This window comes from Bubalus kerabau, chromosome 5 (assembly GCF_029407905.1).
Source record: "Bubalus kerabau isolate K-KA32 ecotype Philippines breed swamp buffalo chromosome 5, PCC_UOA_SB_1v2, whole genome shotgun sequence".
NCBI lineage: Eukaryota > Metazoa > Chordata > Mammalia > Artiodactyla > Bovidae > Bubalus > Bubalus kerabau.
In genome coordinates, this window is record NC_073628.1 from 33,778,295 (window position 1) to 33,796,647 (window position 18,353).

The following is an 18,353-nucleotide window of genomic DNA, read 5'->3' on the forward strand; positions in this document are numbered from 1 at the left end:
CTCCAAGGCATACTTATACTTAGGTTTCATACAGTCTTCACCAAATACACTGAACCAGTGGTAATGGTCCACCATTACCACATAATGTGCTCTTCCACACATCCTGACTTTGTCTCTAGTTACTCCCTTTGCCTGTAAATCCTGTCTTTCCCTTTCCCTTCTCTTGCCATGCCACCACACAAACCCTTTCCTTTATCCTTGTCAGGTCTCAGCTTAAAGGTCATCTCTTCTGTGAAGTCTTCTCTCAACTCTGCACTGGGGTGTTCACCTTCCCCTCTGTTCCCACATCCATGATAGTTATTGCCTACTTTCAGAGTTTATTTTTCTAAGCAGACTCAGTTCTAAGTGCAGGGATCATGTCCAACTTATCACGAATCCCCAGCAGCTAGCAAAAGCCAGGTATAAAACAGGTGCTCAGACACTGAGTGAAGAAAGGAACAAATGATCAGACGCCTAACTCAACCTGGCAAGGAATCTAAGGAATCTGCCTAAGACATGCAAATTCTCTCCAGGGCAGGATTATATGTTTCATTTGTACCAGCTCTGACCTGAAGTACAGAATCCTGTTTTAAAATCCTGTTCTGTGGTAGCTCAACACACTGGCCCAAAGATATTCTGAAGTCCTAATGCCTCCAATAGACCCAACACAACCCTAAAGAAAGGCAGTTTTTGGCCGAGGTGGGAGCTAGGGAAGGAGAGGGCAAAAAAGTCTAAAAAATCAAGGCCAGTTTTGCCTCTACTACACCACGTAGTCCAGGTTGTCAGCTTTCTCATCTGAAAAATGTGGAAAATGAACTAGATGATCTTAAGTGCTCTTTCAGCTCCTACATTCCAAATGTCTATGAAAACAGAAAGATCAGCACTCTCAAAGCCCTGTAACTACATCTCTTCCTGACACAGCATCCCACAGTTTTAATAGGTACTTCATATATATCATCTCATATAATCACCACAATCCTGAGAATCAATTTTTACTTGGAGACTATGAAACTGAAATATGGACTTCTCTACAGTTATGGAAGTAACTTAAATTTTTAAAAATGTGGCTTCAGAGCCAAGGCCCTTTTCTACTACTTTACCCCCTTTAAACAATTTCAAGCTGCATCAAGAAAACTTCCTGTTATGAAGAGGAGAAATAACATTAAATAAGAGTTAACACATATAAGATACTAGAATATTTTCCTTAATTGCCATAATCCTATGGGATATATTATTACCACTGTCATTTTACAAATGAGGAAACTTAAAAGCAGTTAAATAATTTGCTCAAACTTATACAGCTAGTAAGAGACGAATTTGAACCCAGGTCTGATTCCAAAGGTTCTTCCCTTAGTATCTTAATGAGAACCATTTGCCTACATTCCAACTGCTAGGGTTTAAGCTATTTTTACATTTGGCAATTTTCCTTCCAGAAGCAGATGCTTTGTGAAAGGGAAGGGCTTGCTATGGCCCAAATTAAGCATTCATTTATGACATAAGTCCATCTGTCTTACTCATAGCTAGAATGCACTGGACATGTTGCAAGGCTTTAGAATTGCTTTCTGTTCCTAAATTTCTCCTGATCTAGTCAGTCAAAAGATTGTAGGGAAGAACACTTTTACATTATTTTTATGTTTTACTTAGATTTTTGTTTTCCAGATGTAATATTTTTATATATTATTTCTATGATATGTTATTAATATGCCATATAATATACCCATCACAGGCACAGAATTTCAAAAGGAACCTTGGTAATGGAAACAAAGAGAGTGGTTCACAGGATGAATAGTCTATAGAAAAGAACCCCTGGGAAATGAAATCACTTAACACTTGAACATATAAAGAATATCTGAGATTAGTAGTTTCAAGAGGCTTATCATTTTGGCCTCAGCTTCAAATATTGAGTACTTGTTCCGGAGATCTAGGCCCATGTCCAGAGCTTAGAGTTCTGCTTCTGACATTACAGAGAACTCTTGAGAACTTCTTGGGAAACCTTACCTTGGGTCTGCTTAGTCCTAGGGCACAAAATTTTTTAATGTGGCCCCCTCCAAAAGCCCTGTCTAAACCAACTGGAAATATAGCCTACATACAAGAAGAGAAAGGTATTTTCCCAGGACCACTCTTCATTCTTGGAGGAACTTCATAAGAGTTGTTATTTTGTACATCTCAAACAACTTTTAGGTGTTAATCACAGATTTCAAAAGAAAACCATGACAGCAAACAATAATAGCCACAAAATTACTACCAACTGTTAATAAAGCTTCAGTTTGAATCTTTAGTATTAATAACCCAATCAGGGACTTCCCTGGTGGTCCAGTGGCTAAGACTCTCTGCTCCCAATGCAGAGGCCCCCGGGTCCCATGCCTGGTCAGGGAACTAGATCCTACATGCCACAGCTAAGATCCAATGAAGACAAATAAATAAATAAATATTTTAAAAATAATAATAATCCATTCAACAACTCTAATAGATAAATATTATTATGTACCCATACTACAGGTTGATTTCCCATGTGGCTCAAATGATAAAGTGCCTACCTGCAATGCAGGAGACCCGGGTTTGATCCCTGGGTCAGGAAGATCCCCTGGAGAAGGAAATGGCAACCAACTCCAGTACTCTTGCCTGGAAAATTCCATGGATGGAGGAGCCTGGTAGGCTACAGTTCATGGGGTCGCAAAGAGTCGGACACGACTGAGCGATTTCACTTTCACAGGTTAGATAATTGAGGTGAAGAAAGGTAGAGCCAAAGGTCACAAAGTCAGGGATGGTCAATGGTAATAACCTCAAGGGCCTGAACTCCAACATAGCTTCTTCTACATGCACTGTGCCTTCCCTATATTGCAGACTAAGTGAATATGAATGTATGTCATTAAACGCAAATTTGTTTTAAAATGAGTTAAAAGAACTAACCAAATCAGTTCTACCAAAGGCATTAGTCTGAACATCTATAGGATAGGAGCCTTCAAACAGTACATTTGGTGTCTGAGTACTTAGAAAAATTAAAGAGCCAGTCCAGAAATCGAGACAATATTTCAAATGCCAAACTCCATGCAACTATGTGTCATATGACCTTGAGCAAGTCCTTGACTCTCTGAGCACAAAAGTATCACAGTTGTAGAGTGGAAAGGTCCCTGGAATCATAGAGAAGAGCTACAATTACACATCAGCCACTCCTAAGTAGACCTTCAGTTCAGTTCAGTTCAGTTCAGTTCTGTCGCTCAGTCGTGTCCAACTCTTTGCGACCCCATGAATCACAGCACACCAGGCCTCCCTGTCCATCACCAACTCCTGGAGTTCACCCAGACTCACATCCATAGAGCCACCTTGGTTAAGTTATTTAAACTGAGTTACCTCAGTTTGCTGTCTATGAAGTGAAATCTTTATCTCCATGAAAAACTAGTATATTTCACAACCATCAAAGCTCCTAATATAATAAGTGAGCCAAAGAACTGATGGTCTAAAATTGTGGTGCTGGAAAAGACTCTTGAGAGTCCCCTGGACAGCAAGGAGATCAAACCAATCAATCCTATAGGAAATCAACCCCAAATATTCATTGAATGGACTGATACTGAAGCTGAAACTCCAATACTTTGGCCACCTGATGCAAAGAGCTGACTCACTGGAAAAGACCCCAGTGATGGAAAAGATTGAAAAGGCAAAAGGAGAAGAGGGCAGCAGAAGATGAGATGTTAGACAGCATCACCAACGCAATGGACATGAATCTGAGCAAACTCTGGAAGACAATGGAGGACAGTGGAGCCTGGTGTGCTGTAATCCATGGGATCGCAAAGAGTCAGACACAACTGAGCAACTGAATAACAACAAATGTTATGCTTATTACTATTGTGTTAGTACTATTTGTTATTTCTACATTTATTAATATTATTATTTTAAGGATCAAGTAAGATAAAGAGAATGCATGTGCTTTATAAAAGCTAAAGAGCTTTATAAACATAAATTATTATTAATAACGGAAAGTGTCCGAGTAGGGTTTACCCACCCACTCATTAAGACAGAGAAATTATGACTGAGGAAAAAGAACGAATCACCTGATTTCATGAAACCAGATATCACAGTCTTACAGAAATAAAGTGCAAAAAGAAGTCTGCAACCCCATCCATCCTAATATTAATATTAACCCTATCTTTGGCTAATTCCATTTGACTTCCTGATAGCATGGGAAATAAGGCTGACATTGCAAAATCCCAAGTTGCAGTATAGCTATCCAAGTTCCAGCACAAATCATTGCCTTTTTTTTTTAAGATTTATTTTTAAGAAGCCCCTCTCATGGGTTCAGCTGAGCTAATCTGAGCTCAAGGCAGTAAAACACTCCAAACTTGGAGAGATAAACACTGATGTAGTCCAGTTTTAAAATTAACTTAGCTAAACTCTTCCCAAGCTTGGAGAATTCCACTTTGGTTGTGAAAATGCAGCCAGAAAAAAATTCCAAGCTAAATGCTGAAGAACTTCTTAGAATAAACCAAAGGCTCCATCCAGATCCTAACCACAGGAACCAGACTTTCCCACATGGAATTCTGCAACTCAGCGCCACCTATCACAGGCCCTCAATTACAGCTTCTCACAATCATTTATGCATCCCTCCAGGCACACACTAAAGCCATGGTGGAGGTCAGCATTAGGTAATGACTACAGACATTCTACCCATTGCTAACTCAAGTCTCAACCACTAATGCAGCCCACACGGAACTCTTCTTCTCTTCTCCAAATCCCCTTAGACCCCAAGACTGTGTGCCTACTCAGTCGCTTCAGTTGTGTCCGACTTTTTGCAACCCTATGGACTATAGCCTGCCATGCTCCTCTATAGAAATTCTGGCTCCAAAAGTATGAGTAGGACCCAAGCATCTGTATTTCAAAAAAGAACCATGAATGAGTCAGACGTGTAATCTGGGTTGGGAACAATTAACAGATAGTATTCTGTGACGTGGTAGATACTTTACAAAGATTTAGTTTCACACTCATTCCTTCCAGCTTACAGCTGTTAAGACCTCAATTTACTTTTCTCTAAGCTTTAGCCTCTTCAATTGAAAATGAGTTGTTATAGATACCAGATCAAACAGGAAATGAGGTTTCCCTTTAAAAAAAAATTCGTATTTCTGTAGTGTTTTACAGTTTAAAAAATGCTTTTACATCCACTACATGAAATGACAATAGCCTACTCATAATATGGGATGACTGGGAATTATAATTATTCCCACCTTACAGTTAAGGATACAGGGATTAAAATAAACAGGTAAAAGGACAAAAAAAAAAAAATCACAGATTTAATAAATGTTAGACGTAGGACTCAATTCAGGTTCTCTGAGTTCAATTCTAGCTCATTACTCTGTGTAGCAGGTATAAAGTTTCAAATAATTTACGGAGAGCATACTACTTCAAAGACTGCCAACACTGCTATGTATCCTAATAGGATTAAGTTAAGCACAAAGCTGCAGGTCAACAAATGCCTATTGGTTGAATGAAATCAAGCTGAATAAAATTTCCAAACAAAGGGGAAAAACTCATTTATTTCATTTTGATGTATGCATTAATTACAGCTGTCTAATAGGGCTTCCCAGTGGCTCAGACGGTAAAGAACCTGCCTGCAATGCAGGGGACCTGGGTTCGATCCCTGGGATAGGGAAGATCCCTTGGAGGAGAGCATGACAACCCACTCCCGTATTCTGGCCTGGAGAATCCCCATGGACAGAGGAGTCTGGTGGGCTACAGTCCAAAGGGTCACAAAGAGTTGAACATGACTGAGTGACTCAGCACAGCACAGCAAAGTATTAACGCAAAGGAGTAAAACCTACGTGTTTAGGGTATGTATAGAAAATCCAAAATTAGGGAGTGAAAAAGAGGTCACTAGATCATTTCACAAGAACTTCTCATAACAATATGCTTTCTACCTCTATGCTTTGAACTTATAGAAAACTTCTATGCTTTGATCTTGAGCTATGAGTTTTATTTTCAGACCAGATTTGGCCTAGGGTTACTCAACGAGGATTTCTAGAAGAACCTCTGCATCTACAGCTTTATTGCTGATCAAAATACTTCACAATGGCCTAGTTTTGTTTCCCATAATATACAACCTGATCCAACTTCACATTTATATCTCATTTATATAATTATAGGATTTCAAAACTGTAAGAGACTGTATTTCAACTTGTTTGACGAATTTTTTATTTTTTTATTACTTTTTATTGAATGAAAGATTCTTTAAATTCTATAGCACTTTATGATTTTCAAAGGTTTCATACACATGATTTCATATGTGTTGTTCCATAACAACCCTCTTCCCTCTTCCTTCTCCCTAGTGGTATCATAGTGTGGTCCCTATATCTGTGTGGCTGTAATATTTTAGATGAAGGCACTAAGTTCACAGACAATACCTGACCCAAACCAGGCAGCCAATCTATGAGAGAACCAAGACTATAACAATACCTAGATATCTACCTCTCCATTCAATACATAAGGTCATCCTCTCAGTTCCCAATGATGTCTAAATGGCTCCATCAGCTGTTGTTGTTTTTTAAACAGAGTTTTACTGAGATAAAATTCACATACTATAAAATTCACTCAGAATGTAAAATTCAATGGGTCAATATGTTCACAGAGCTGGAGAACCATCCCCACAATCAATTTTAGAACATTCTCTTTACCCAAAAGGAAACCCCTAAGAAACTACTGTATGGCACAGAGCACTCTACTCACTGCTCTGTGGTGGCCTATATGGGAAGAAAACCAAAAAAGAGGGGATATATGTGTATCTTTAGCTGATTCACTTTGTGTACAACAGAAACTAACACAACACTGTAAAGCAACTATACACCAATAAAAAGTAAAAACAGAAACCCCACACCTCTTAGCCATCACTCCCTAATCCCATTCACTGACTCCTACAACCCTAGGCAACACTCTTTTACTTTTTATCTAGGAGTTTGCCTGAATAATTCATATAAATAGAATTATATAATATGTGGTCCTTTGGGACTGGTTTCTTTCACCAGTTTTCAACGTTTACCCATCTTGTAGTATGGATCAGGGCTTCATTTCTTTGTTACCAAATATTATTTCTTTGTATAGATAGATATATAACATTTTATTTATCCATTCATCCTCAATGAATATTTGAGCTGCTCCCACTTTTTGTTTATTATTAATAATGCTGCTATAAATATTCATGTACAAGTTTTTGTGTTGACATAATTTTTCATTTCTAGGTCATATGGGTAACTCTTTATATTTTTTTAATATAAGTTCCTTATCAGATATATGATTTGGTCATTTTTCTCCCACTCTGTGGGTTATCTTTTCACTTTCTTGATGAAGCACAAAAATGTTAAATCCCAACCTTTCCTAGACACAGGAAACTAAAAGTCAAAGGAGTTAACTGACATACTTAAGGTTAGAGAACTATTAAGTGATGAATCCAGGATCTGAACCAGGGCTTCCTAAGTGAGAAGCTCATGATAACTATTTGCAGACAAAAGGACAATTTTTTCAGCATGCCATAAACAAAGCCCTACAAACATGGCTGAGAACTTTACTTCATTTCAACAGCCACTTACATATTTGGGTGGTCAAACCAAAGTCATTTATTCATGTGGACATCCAACCCTCTATTTCACTATCTTATTCACAGGATATCAGTGACTTCATTAGATACACTGTTAAAGTACTGATTATTCTAAAAGCTTTATTCATAAAGAGGAAATGAGCCCTGGCTGCACTACATAGTTTGTGGGAACTTAGTGCCCCTACCTGGGATTGAACCCAGGTCTCCAATGAAAGTGTCAAGCCTTAACCACTGGACTGCCTGGGAATCAGGGAATTCCCTAGCATTACTTTTTCTTAGTGAAGTCATGCTAAGGCCTACTTTTTTTTTACCTCAGCTATTACTTGTCTTTCTTACTGATGTTTAATGCTTAAATCTGGGTTTAAAACTAGGACATATGACTAAAGAAGAGGCAATCAAAAAATCTGGAAAGAAGACCTTCCAAATGAAACTAGTTTGGGGAGAAAAAATTTCCAAATGAAGACATTTCAATATTTCTTATATTTTGTGAGGTCATAAACAGTTATGAACTTAAAAAATAAGTAAATTCAGATTGACTAAGATCTAGAAACAGCATAATTATTTTCCTCAAATTTTGCTCAGATATAATTAATGGAGTATAAAAATGGGTCTATTTTCTATTTGACTTCAGTCATTTCAGGAAAAAAGACAAAGAAACTATTTAATGAGAAAAAAGGGGGTTAAAAGAACATTAAGTGAAAGAAGCAACAAATATTTTATTCAGGTTACCAAAAAAAAAAAAAATTAAGCATACAAATGATGAGAAAGAAATGAAGTACTATACTTTTATCTCCAGGTAAGATGGCTCGGTAAAATCGGTCCTTTTTTTTCTTTTCCTCTGGGTTTGGTGGCAGAGGTTTGGAACCGTGGTTTAGGGTTCCAGCGTCTTTGCTGCCAGCTCCAATCATAGTGCTGGTATTTCTCATCGGAGGGGCTGGAGGTTTGTCTTGAATGTCTAGGCCGTTATTTGACATCGTCACCACCAGCAGCAGCTACTGGAATCAGAAAGAAGAACATAGCTCTTAATTATTTTTGAGCAAAAGGAAATACATTTTGGAAATTTTAGAAAAATCCAAATTTTACAACCCTTCCTCCAGGACTCACCTCAAGCCCTTCTACTACATTCCATGACTACTGCTGTCTTATTTAGTTCACCATACTCAAAGATGGAATACCTACTCAGTCCTAAGCACTGCTGAAAATTCACAAAGTTCTTGCTTTTCTCTTCATTCTCCTATTCTAAGGCATTCGAAAGTACAAAAAACCACAATGATGTGGTTTAAAAGGCAGAAATTTGGCCTAGCTAAACTGAGTATGAATCCATGTGCTACGGACAGGCTTTAGAGAAATTCTTTAATCACTTGGTTTCCATTTATACATTCACATGAAGATTAAATAAAAATGCCAACAGCATTCCACATAGTGAGTTCTCTGCCAAGTCTTAATTTCGTTGCCTTAGAAAAATCATTCCTTCTCTGGTAGGAACTGCATCACTATATCAAAGGTCAGTAATACTGCTGGCTTTGTAAACGGTTTCACTGAAACACTGTCACATCCATTCATTTACATATTTTCTATGGCTTCTTTCATGTTCCAATGGCAAAGCTGAGTAGCTGTAACAGACTTAAAATATTTAGGTTGTTCACAAATCTAAAATATGTGCTATATGGTCCTTTACAGGAAAAGTTTGCTGACCCATTACCTTTATCATCATTTCTCCAGGATCTCCTTCCACTAAAATTTGACCTTGTTCTAAATATGCGATGATCAACGCATAACCATTTTATACTGTACAGCACTGAATTTACAAGCAACTTCTAATGCTTCTGAGAAATAGAAGGAATAAAATCTACAAGAAAGTGGGAAAAATCCCCATCACATGGAATCAATAGTTTTAATGAAGATAGATATTATTATCTTAAATAGGCTTGACAATAGATATAAATATATCCAGAGTTAATAAAGTTTTTCATTATTCTTCATACTACAATGGAAATTATATCTTTAACCATGACTATTTAGAATGTATGCTCCTTAGAGTCAAATACAACAGTGCTTTAGAAACTAGTTTCTAATTATTAAAAAAAAAAAAAAAAAAGCATAATAATCACCATGAACTTTTCAGAAATACAAATGTATTTGTTTGACCCCCATAAATTCTGATTTAGTATGGCTGGCCATAATTAAGGCCAAAATTTTATAATTTTAAAACTTAGTGATCCCAGTGACTGCCAGAATTGAATACCACTGCTTTAGAAGTCAATTACTTCAATGCTATGGACAAAATTGATGAATTGGGGTACTGGAGAAGACTCTTGAGAGTCCTTTGGACTGCAAAGAGATCAAACCAGTCAATCCTGAAGGAAATCAACCCTGAATATTTATCAAAAGGACTGATGCAGAAGCTGAATCTCCAATACTCTGGCCACCTGATGAGAAGAGCCAACTCACTGGAAAAGACCCTGATGCTGGGAAACATTAAGGGCAGGAGGAGAAGGGGGCAATAAAGGATGAAATGGTTAGATGACCAACTCGATGGACATGAACCTGAGTAAACCTCAGGAGACAGTGAAGGACAGGGAATCCTCGTGTGCGGCACTCCATGGGGTCGCAAAGATCAGACACAACTTAGCGACTGAACAACAACAAATGGACAAAAGCTACAGTAGTCTTTTTAACATTTTCTAATGAATGCAAAGCTAAATGATCCCTCGCATCCATTTTTTCCCCAATCCTTTCTCCACATGTCATCAATGACCTTAAAACACTCACACTCTACTCAAAACGCTTCAGTAATATTCCAAAAAAAACTAGTTTCTTGGCTTGCTTTTGAAGGCCCTTCCATTATTTAACCAGTTCTACCCATCAGCTTCATGTCCCACCACTACCACTCCCTCTAATTCCCCTTACATTCTAGCCATACCCAACTTCTCTAACTTCTTTAAATATACTGCAGCTTTCACACTTTCATTCCTTTGCACATGCTGTTCCCTCTGCCTAGAATGCCAACTTTCCTATCCTCAAATTCACTCATCCTTCAACCACTATTTCTTCTAAGAAGCCCTTTTGAAATGTTCTCATCTTCAAGAAGTGAAGGTCCCCTCCTCCGGACTCCCAAGGCAATGGGTATATTTCCAGGTTATCACATGTATTTTTACTATTATATTATAATTATCTTCACCAGAAGCCAGACGATACCCAGAGGTCAGGCACGATTTTGTCACCTTTGCAATCCAGAAGAGTCTAGTATAATATCTGACTCACAGTGGATTCAATAAATATTTTTATTAATCAAAAGTTTGACAGAGATATATACCTTGTCTTAAGGAGTTCAGTACAGATGAAATTTTAAGGTCCTTCACAGTCTGATAATGAACTGCCTCACAAACTAAGCCACCATATCTGAACACAGCTTACAGTCAAATTACACTTCAGAAATCTCTGTTCTCTTGAATTTGTCAAGTAGTCTCTTACCCTTCTCTTGCCCCATCCCACTTCCCACCACCTAATGCTTCTTGTCAATGATTTCTCTCTCTTCTGACTGATGAAAACTTTACTCATCTTTTAAGGCCAAATCAAACTTCATCTATTTATATAATTCATCCTGACCTACCTCTGGCAAACCAACTGCTCCTTACTTCTCTTTTTGAACAAAAGAAATCAAGTAGCAAGGTTAATCTTGTTAATCTAGAGCAATTCTCTGGGTGGTGCACTTTTTATCCATTTCTTCCAGTTTTATTTTGCAGATCTGCCTTCATTTTCCCTCCCAAACCCCAACACAAGTCCCTCAGCTCCCCCAAAGAGAATTTCTACCAGCTCAGTTCTCAAGTATACCTTCCCACTCCAGACTGCCAGTTCCAAAATTACACTCCCTGCAGCCACCTGATACCCTCAGCAGGCCTTTCTTTGCCTCTTAAGTCCTTCAGCCAAAAGCTTCATTGAATATCACTCCTTTTTCAGGATCACAGCCCAGGAACATTTCAAGAAAGGCTTCAATCTTTCTGATAACGCGTTTCTTCATTTTTCAGTTCTTCCACTGTGTTTGCTGAAGCTGAAATCCAATACTTTGGCCACCTGATGCGAAGAGCTGACTCATTTGAAAAGACCCTGATGCTGGGAAAGATTGAGGGCAGGAGGAGAAGGGGACGACAGAGGATGAGATGGCTGGATGGCATCACTGACTCGATGGACGTGAGTCTGAGTGAACTCCGGGAGTTGGTGATGGACAGGGAGGCCTGGTGTGCTGCAGTTCACGGGGTCGCAAAGAGTCAGACACAACTGAGCAACTGACGTGAAGTGAAGTGACTGTGTTTGGAAAACTCCTGGTGGTAGATCTCCACTTTCCAAAGTATTCTCAATTATTAGAACCTAAAATCTATTGTTGGAATACAACCTTTGAATCCTTTGTACAGCACTTCAGCCCACGTCATCTAGCCCATACTTGAAAACCTCCAGTGATAAGAAATCTACAGTCTCACAAGTCAGCTTATTCTATCTTCAGTGATCTCATTTAGAGAGTTTTCATTTATATTAAGTTTTTATCTTCTCACACTGAATTGCAATTATTTGTTTATACATTCACCTCTCCCTACAATTCTCATTCCTGGCAGACTTAAGATTATAAACTCAAGAACAAACTTCAGTCATTTCACAATCCCCAATACCAGTAAAGACTTGGTGAACAAATGAATAAACAAGTGACCAGTAAAATAACAACAAATGAACAAATAAACAGTACGTGCACCTATTATTCCTAAATCCTATCTCAGGGCCACTCAGAAAGGCCTATTGCCTCTTACTCAGACAGAAATTTAGGTACCTGAAATCATCTCTCAAGACTCCGCCAAAATCTATTTTCTCAATGCTAAACATTGCCAGTACTTTCAACAATACTCACAGAACACAAGTTTGTGCTTTTTTGAACCTTCCCTTTGAACATACTTGGACTTAGTATTTCTATACTTCTTTCCAGTTTCTCTGAAGCCCTCCAGCCAGTCCCTTCCTGTGGCTTCTCCACAAGTCTTTACTCTCTTTACACTTCATAGATCCACTCACAGGTCATTTTGTTCATCTATACTGCACAATAATCATTTAAAGAACATTTTAATAATCAGAACATCAGAACCTAGCATAGTAATCATAACCTACACTATCGTAAACTTCATTTATAGGAAAACAATTCAAAAATTTCAATCCTGAGAGGAAAAAGAATTACACTTGACTCTTGAATATCATGACCAAATATATCATAAATCTAGCAATCTCTGCAGGTCAAAGATTTGGGAAGATGACAAACCAATGCCTTGTGACAAGCTGCAAGATAAAGCTAAGCTCAAGGCCAACATTAAGAATGAGAGTTCAGATAGCATCACTTATCTATCATAGATGACGGACAGACAGAAAGGCAGAATGACCATGTTTTACCAATGCTCCAGAGCCTCAGACAGCCTAATAATTTATAAGCAACTAACTATACTTAAGTATTAATTATTAATCAACTGAATGACTCTATAATAAATGCAGGATCACTGTGAGGTTTCAAAAGGGCCACTGGCAGGGTGATAGAGTAAAAAGATGACTGGAGTTAAAATCAGATGAAATTTAAGTCCTGGCTCTGCTCTTCACCAGCTATAGTTCTAATAGAAGCCTCTATACCTATGAGCTACAAACTGTTGTTTCCCTTGAGCAGTCTCAAGACAGATATGGGTCAAGAGGCAACCAAGGAGGGGAAGTGATTTATGTCTGTTTTTCTGTAAAAAGCATATAAAAACATATACATGCATGCTCAATTGTGTCTGACTTTATGACCCCAGGGACTGTAGCCCACCAGGCTCTGCTGTCCATGTAATTTCCCAGGTAAGAATACTGAAGTGGGTTGTCATTTTCTACTCCAGGGGATCTTCCCATCCCAGGGATGGAACCTGCATCTCCTGCATTGGCAGGCAGATTTTTTACCACTGCACCACCTGGGAAGCTCAATCAAGCATGCTATAAAAAGCATGAAGATACAGTGCTGAAGTAGAAAAAAGGGAAAGAAAACACTTTTCAAGTACCCATTATGTGCAAGTACACTTTCAGTCAGTTCAGTCACTGTCATGTCCAACTCTTTGCGACCCCATGAATTACAGCACGCCAGGCCTCCCTGTCCATCACCAACTCCCAGAGTTCACTCAGACTCATGTCCATCGAGTCAGTGATGCCATCCAGCCATCTCATCCTCTGCCGTCCCCTTCTCCTCCTGCCCCCAATCCCTCCCAGCATCAGTCTTTTCCAATGAGTCAACTCTTCGCATGAGGTGGCCAAAGTACTGGAGTTTCAGCTTTAGCATCATTCCTTCCAAAGAACACCCAGGACTGATTTCATTTAGAATGGACTGGTTGGATTTCCTTGCAGTCCAAGGGACTCTCAAGAGTCTTCTCCAACAGCACAGTTCAAAAGCATCAATTCTTCGGTGCTCAGCTTTCTTCACAGTCTTACTCTCACATCCATACATGACCACAGGAAAAACCATAGCCTTGACTAGACGGACCTTTACATACTAAATAAAACCAGACAGGGATTCAGAGGAATGTGCTCACCAACAACCACTTCTTTCTACTTTATCACATCTGGATTCCACAGCCACTAGTATAATACACAGTCAAGATAATCAAAGATATTAAGATACCCATAACATCAAAGCCAGAAAAAATCTTAAAGGTAATCTAATCTGATCCCCTTACATAACAGGTGAGAATACAGAGGTCCAAAAAGCACAGAGAAATTGCCTAAGACTACACAGAAATTTAAAGGTGAGGACTGGAACCCAAGTCTTCAGACACGCTGCCAAAGAATTTTCCAACTATACTTGAGGTAATTCTAGCCCCTCTGTACCTTCACTGACCTGAACTATGCTACTTCTGATTTACATTTAGATCAGTCAAATCTAGCCAGTGGCAAATACAGAAATATATAAACACATTCAGGCTGGACTTGAGATTGATATTTACTAAATGTCTGCCACGAGGTAAGCAACAGAAAAGATAAAATAATTTCCTGTTCCTCAAATAAGTCAAGTCAAAGTTATGTACACCTTTTACTGCCACTGTAGGTTCTTCATTCAAGTACAATTCAAATAATTTTTAATGTGTACTTACTTATAAGGTTCTATGCCAGAAACCAGGGATATAGAGATAAATAAATGAGTAGGGGCTTAGGGAAATTCCCTGATGGTCCAGTGGTTAGGACTCTGTGCTTCCACTGCAGGGAGCCCAGGTTAGAACCCTGGTCAGGGAACTAAGATCTTGCATGCTATGCAGTGCAACCAAAAAAAAAAAAAAAGAGTAGGGGCTTAAAGAATAAATGGGTCAGATAGTAGTCTTTGACTCTAGACTATAAGAATTCTCTTGGGGCTTTTTAAAATACTAGATGAGGTACTTAAGAGAGGAAGTATGCTAATACCCGCAATTTACTTTGAAATGCATTTTTAAAAATAAGATAAATTAATGGCTGACCATAGGGATGTGATATAATATACATGTCAACATATAATGGAAGTGAAAAAGCAAGTTAACATGAAAATATTAATGATATAAGAATCTATATGGTGATTATACAGGCATTCACTATAAAATTCTTCCAACTTTGCTGTATGTTTCAGATTTTCCTAATAAAGGGAGGGAGGGGTGGATACCACTGCTTGAACTCTGATTTTAATTGGTCTGGGATAGGCCCAGACACTGAAATATTACCTTGACCAAGGAAAACAGACAATAAATAAATGAATGACTTTGATAGAGAACAATGATGGCAAGTATACTCCAGACCATAGGAAAAACACAAGTGTGAGAGTATGGCGTTGTATGCAACATGAAGGTGAAAAAAACAGGACACAGCAGTCAGAGAGGGCCTTTTATTTTCTGTAACGCACACAGCTTTAGTCAGAAAAACGGCCCCTTCTAAGCAGTTCTAGATCTGTACAATGAAGCTCCATGTTAAAAATAAAAGATGACATGGTTGATTAAGAAAAGGCTGAGAGATGACAATGAGAAAGGAGATATGGTCTGGAGGAGGGGACCAACTGCTATTTGTCTGTACTCAGGACTCTGTGGTGCCTTGAGCTCACACAATAGGACTTGGAGTTTAGGAGAGGCCTCTGAATGCTTAAACAAAGTTGCCAAAATTCTTTAAAAGTATCTGAATAGAAGCTCCTGGACCAACCAGCTTTACAAACAGGGTTTCAGACATCACTTAGGTCTGATATTTTAATAACTACTAACATTAGTGGAATTTACAAGAAAACTTGGAAATCTGTTTGGTTGGTATCTTTTCCTCATTCAGTCATGCAAACATTTATTCATCTCCTACTTTTTGTCAGGCTGTGTCAGGTACTGGGGATAAAATAGTGAATAACTCAGAAGAAAAATCTCAGAGATGCTGCCAGTCACCCAGGGGCACACAGCTAGTAGGCAGCAGAGCCAGGGACCTGAAATGAAATCTGTGTGACTATAGAATCACCTCTCTTTCCACTGCACTATACCTTACTGTTCACTCAAGAGGCAAAGGAATGGACTACATAACCTCTAATAATACCTCAGGCCATTATTTAAATGAAGATGGGAAAGGAAAAAAGAAATAAAACCTATCTCATATATTAATCACATTTTTCAGTTCCAACAACTTAGAGCTGCTGAGACTTGAATGACCAGCACTCCACCCAAGACTGGGAGTGCATGCCCTTGACACCTGGTTATAAGAATCTGATCTTTAATTAAATCGTGCCAGGAGGTTTTCTTTGGCAGGAGCCTGGAATGTTGCAGTCTTGAATTTGCTGAGGGATGTCCTTCTGACAAGTCAAAGACATTCCCGCTATGCAGCGTCCAGTCACTTGCACTGGTTTAGCAACAAGAAAGCAAGTGCTGAAATAGCAGAAAGGAAAACTGGAAGCTGTTTCTGGGCATAGAAAAACTACTTTAATTTCTGACCCCCAGTTTCCTCTTTGGTAAAATACAAGTAAGATTGTCTTTTTCACAGAGTTATTATGAGAATTTAAAAGCATATATAAAGTCCCCAGCATGCTGTCTGACACAAGACAGATATTCAATAAATACCTGTTATCTCCAATTACCTAACCAGTTTCATCTCTTTTATCGCTAAACTTCTCATTCCAGCCCAATGTGATTTCACGCTCTTGCCTTTGCCCACACTGTTCTCTCTGCCTAAAACGTCCCAACTTGTCTGCCAAGAAAATTCCTACTCATTCTTCAACACCCAGCTTGACTCACTTCCTCTACAAAACCTTCACACAGCCCTCCTATTTCTACCTTGCCCCAAATTTAATAGCATTTTATACATAATTCTGTGCAGCAGGTTCCATATTTCATGACATTAATCTCACCAGTCCATGAACAAGTCATGGAACAAAACTAAGTACGATTAATGTCTGTGTCCCCAAGACAGCACAGACCTGGCACAATTAGGTAACTAGTAATGGTTCACTGACTAAGGCAGCCTGGTTTAGAGAAGAAAAACACAGGGGCTGGAAGTATCTTATAAAGTCAGCTAATTCAAAATTTTTATTTTATAGTTCCAATATGAAACCCATAGGGTATGTAACTTACCTAAGATCACTCAGTGAAACAGTGCAAAGGACATGACTAGCCTGATTATTCAAATTCTCTTAAAAATACTTTTTCCACTAATTATAACTTGAGACAAAATGAACAAAGAGCTTTATCTGGAAAACTTGGAAAAAATTGTACTTGTAAAGCAAAATGGAAAAAGCAGAGAGATATGGAGTCAAAGATTTAACTTATGCTGACATACCTTCACCCTCCCCTCACCCTACCAATAATACCACACATCTTCCTCACTCCTATCACCCCTGCAGGTGACTTACAGAAATCAACACCAAAGGTCTTATAATCCTCTTCTATCATCTTGGGCAATTCCTGACCTGCATCTCCAATGCAGGAGACAGAAGAGACGTGGGTTCAATCCCTGGGTCGGGAAGATCCCCTGGAGCAGAGGATGGCAACCCACTCCAGGATTCTTGCTTGGAGAATCCCATGGAGAGGGGAGCCTGGAGGCCTACAGTCCACAGGGTCACAAAGAGTCAGACACAACTGAAGCGACTTACCATGCACACAGTCCAAGTTAACCATTATTCTCATGATTACACCCTAGACTTTATTCCCAAAATGTTCACTGACTGATATCTAGAGTGAATTATCCAAACAAAACCTCCATGTAGCTCACCTGTTCAAGAACTTCCAAAAGCATTCCTAGACTTTATTTTGAGCTTCAATCCACTATCAGTTAGTCCCTACTGCCATCACTTCCTTTTTTCCCTAAACATAAATCACTTAAACATCAAAAAACATCAACTCTCTAAAACTCAAAAACAAAAACATGAACAACCCAATTCAAATATGGGCTAAGGATTTGGACAGACATTTCTCCAAAGAAGATATATGCACATAAGCCAATAAGCACATTAAAAGGTGCTTAATATCACTAATGTTTAGGGAAATGCAAGCCAAAACCACAATGAGATACCACCTTACATCCATTAGGATGGCTACTATCAAAAAAAAAACAAAACAAAACAGAAAATAACAAGTGTTGATGAGGATGTGGAGAAACTGGAACCTTTATGCATTGCTGGTAGAAATATAAGATGGTATAGCCACTATGGAAAATAGTAAACAGTTTCTAAAAAAATTAAAATATTATAGAATTACCATATGATTCAGCAATTCTAATTCTTGGGTCTATATCTAAAAATATTGAAAGTTGAGTTTGGAAAAGCTATCTGTAC

General features: G+C 38.5%; 1 protein-coding gene and 1 non-coding gene across 9 annotated transcripts in view; one reads left to right on the plus strand and one right to left on the minus strand.

The window, feature by feature from the left end:
* The window catches only part of PAK1 (p21 (RAC1) activated kinase 1), a 170,644-nt gene that overhangs the window by 68,906 nt on the left and 83,385 nt on the right, over positions 1–18,353 (minus strand). For 5 of the 8 annotated variants that reach the window (XM_055581397.1, XM_055581396.1, XM_055581393.1 and 2 more), the window contains one exon: positions 8,340–8,550. In XM_055581397.1, the coding sequence (XP_055437372.1) occupies positions 8,340–8,529 (190 nt within the window). In that variant the 5' untranslated portion in view covers positions 8,530–8,550. The remainder of the gene's footprint in view (positions 1–8,339; positions 8,551–18,353) is intronic. The other 3 variants (XM_055581399.1, XM_055581398.1, XM_055581394.1) reach the window with 1 other exon arrangement.
* Positions 14,758–14,830, plus strand: TRNAG-UCC (transfer RNA glycine (anticodon UCC)). The gene has a single exon. It is a non-coding gene; the product is annotated as a tRNA-Gly (tRNA).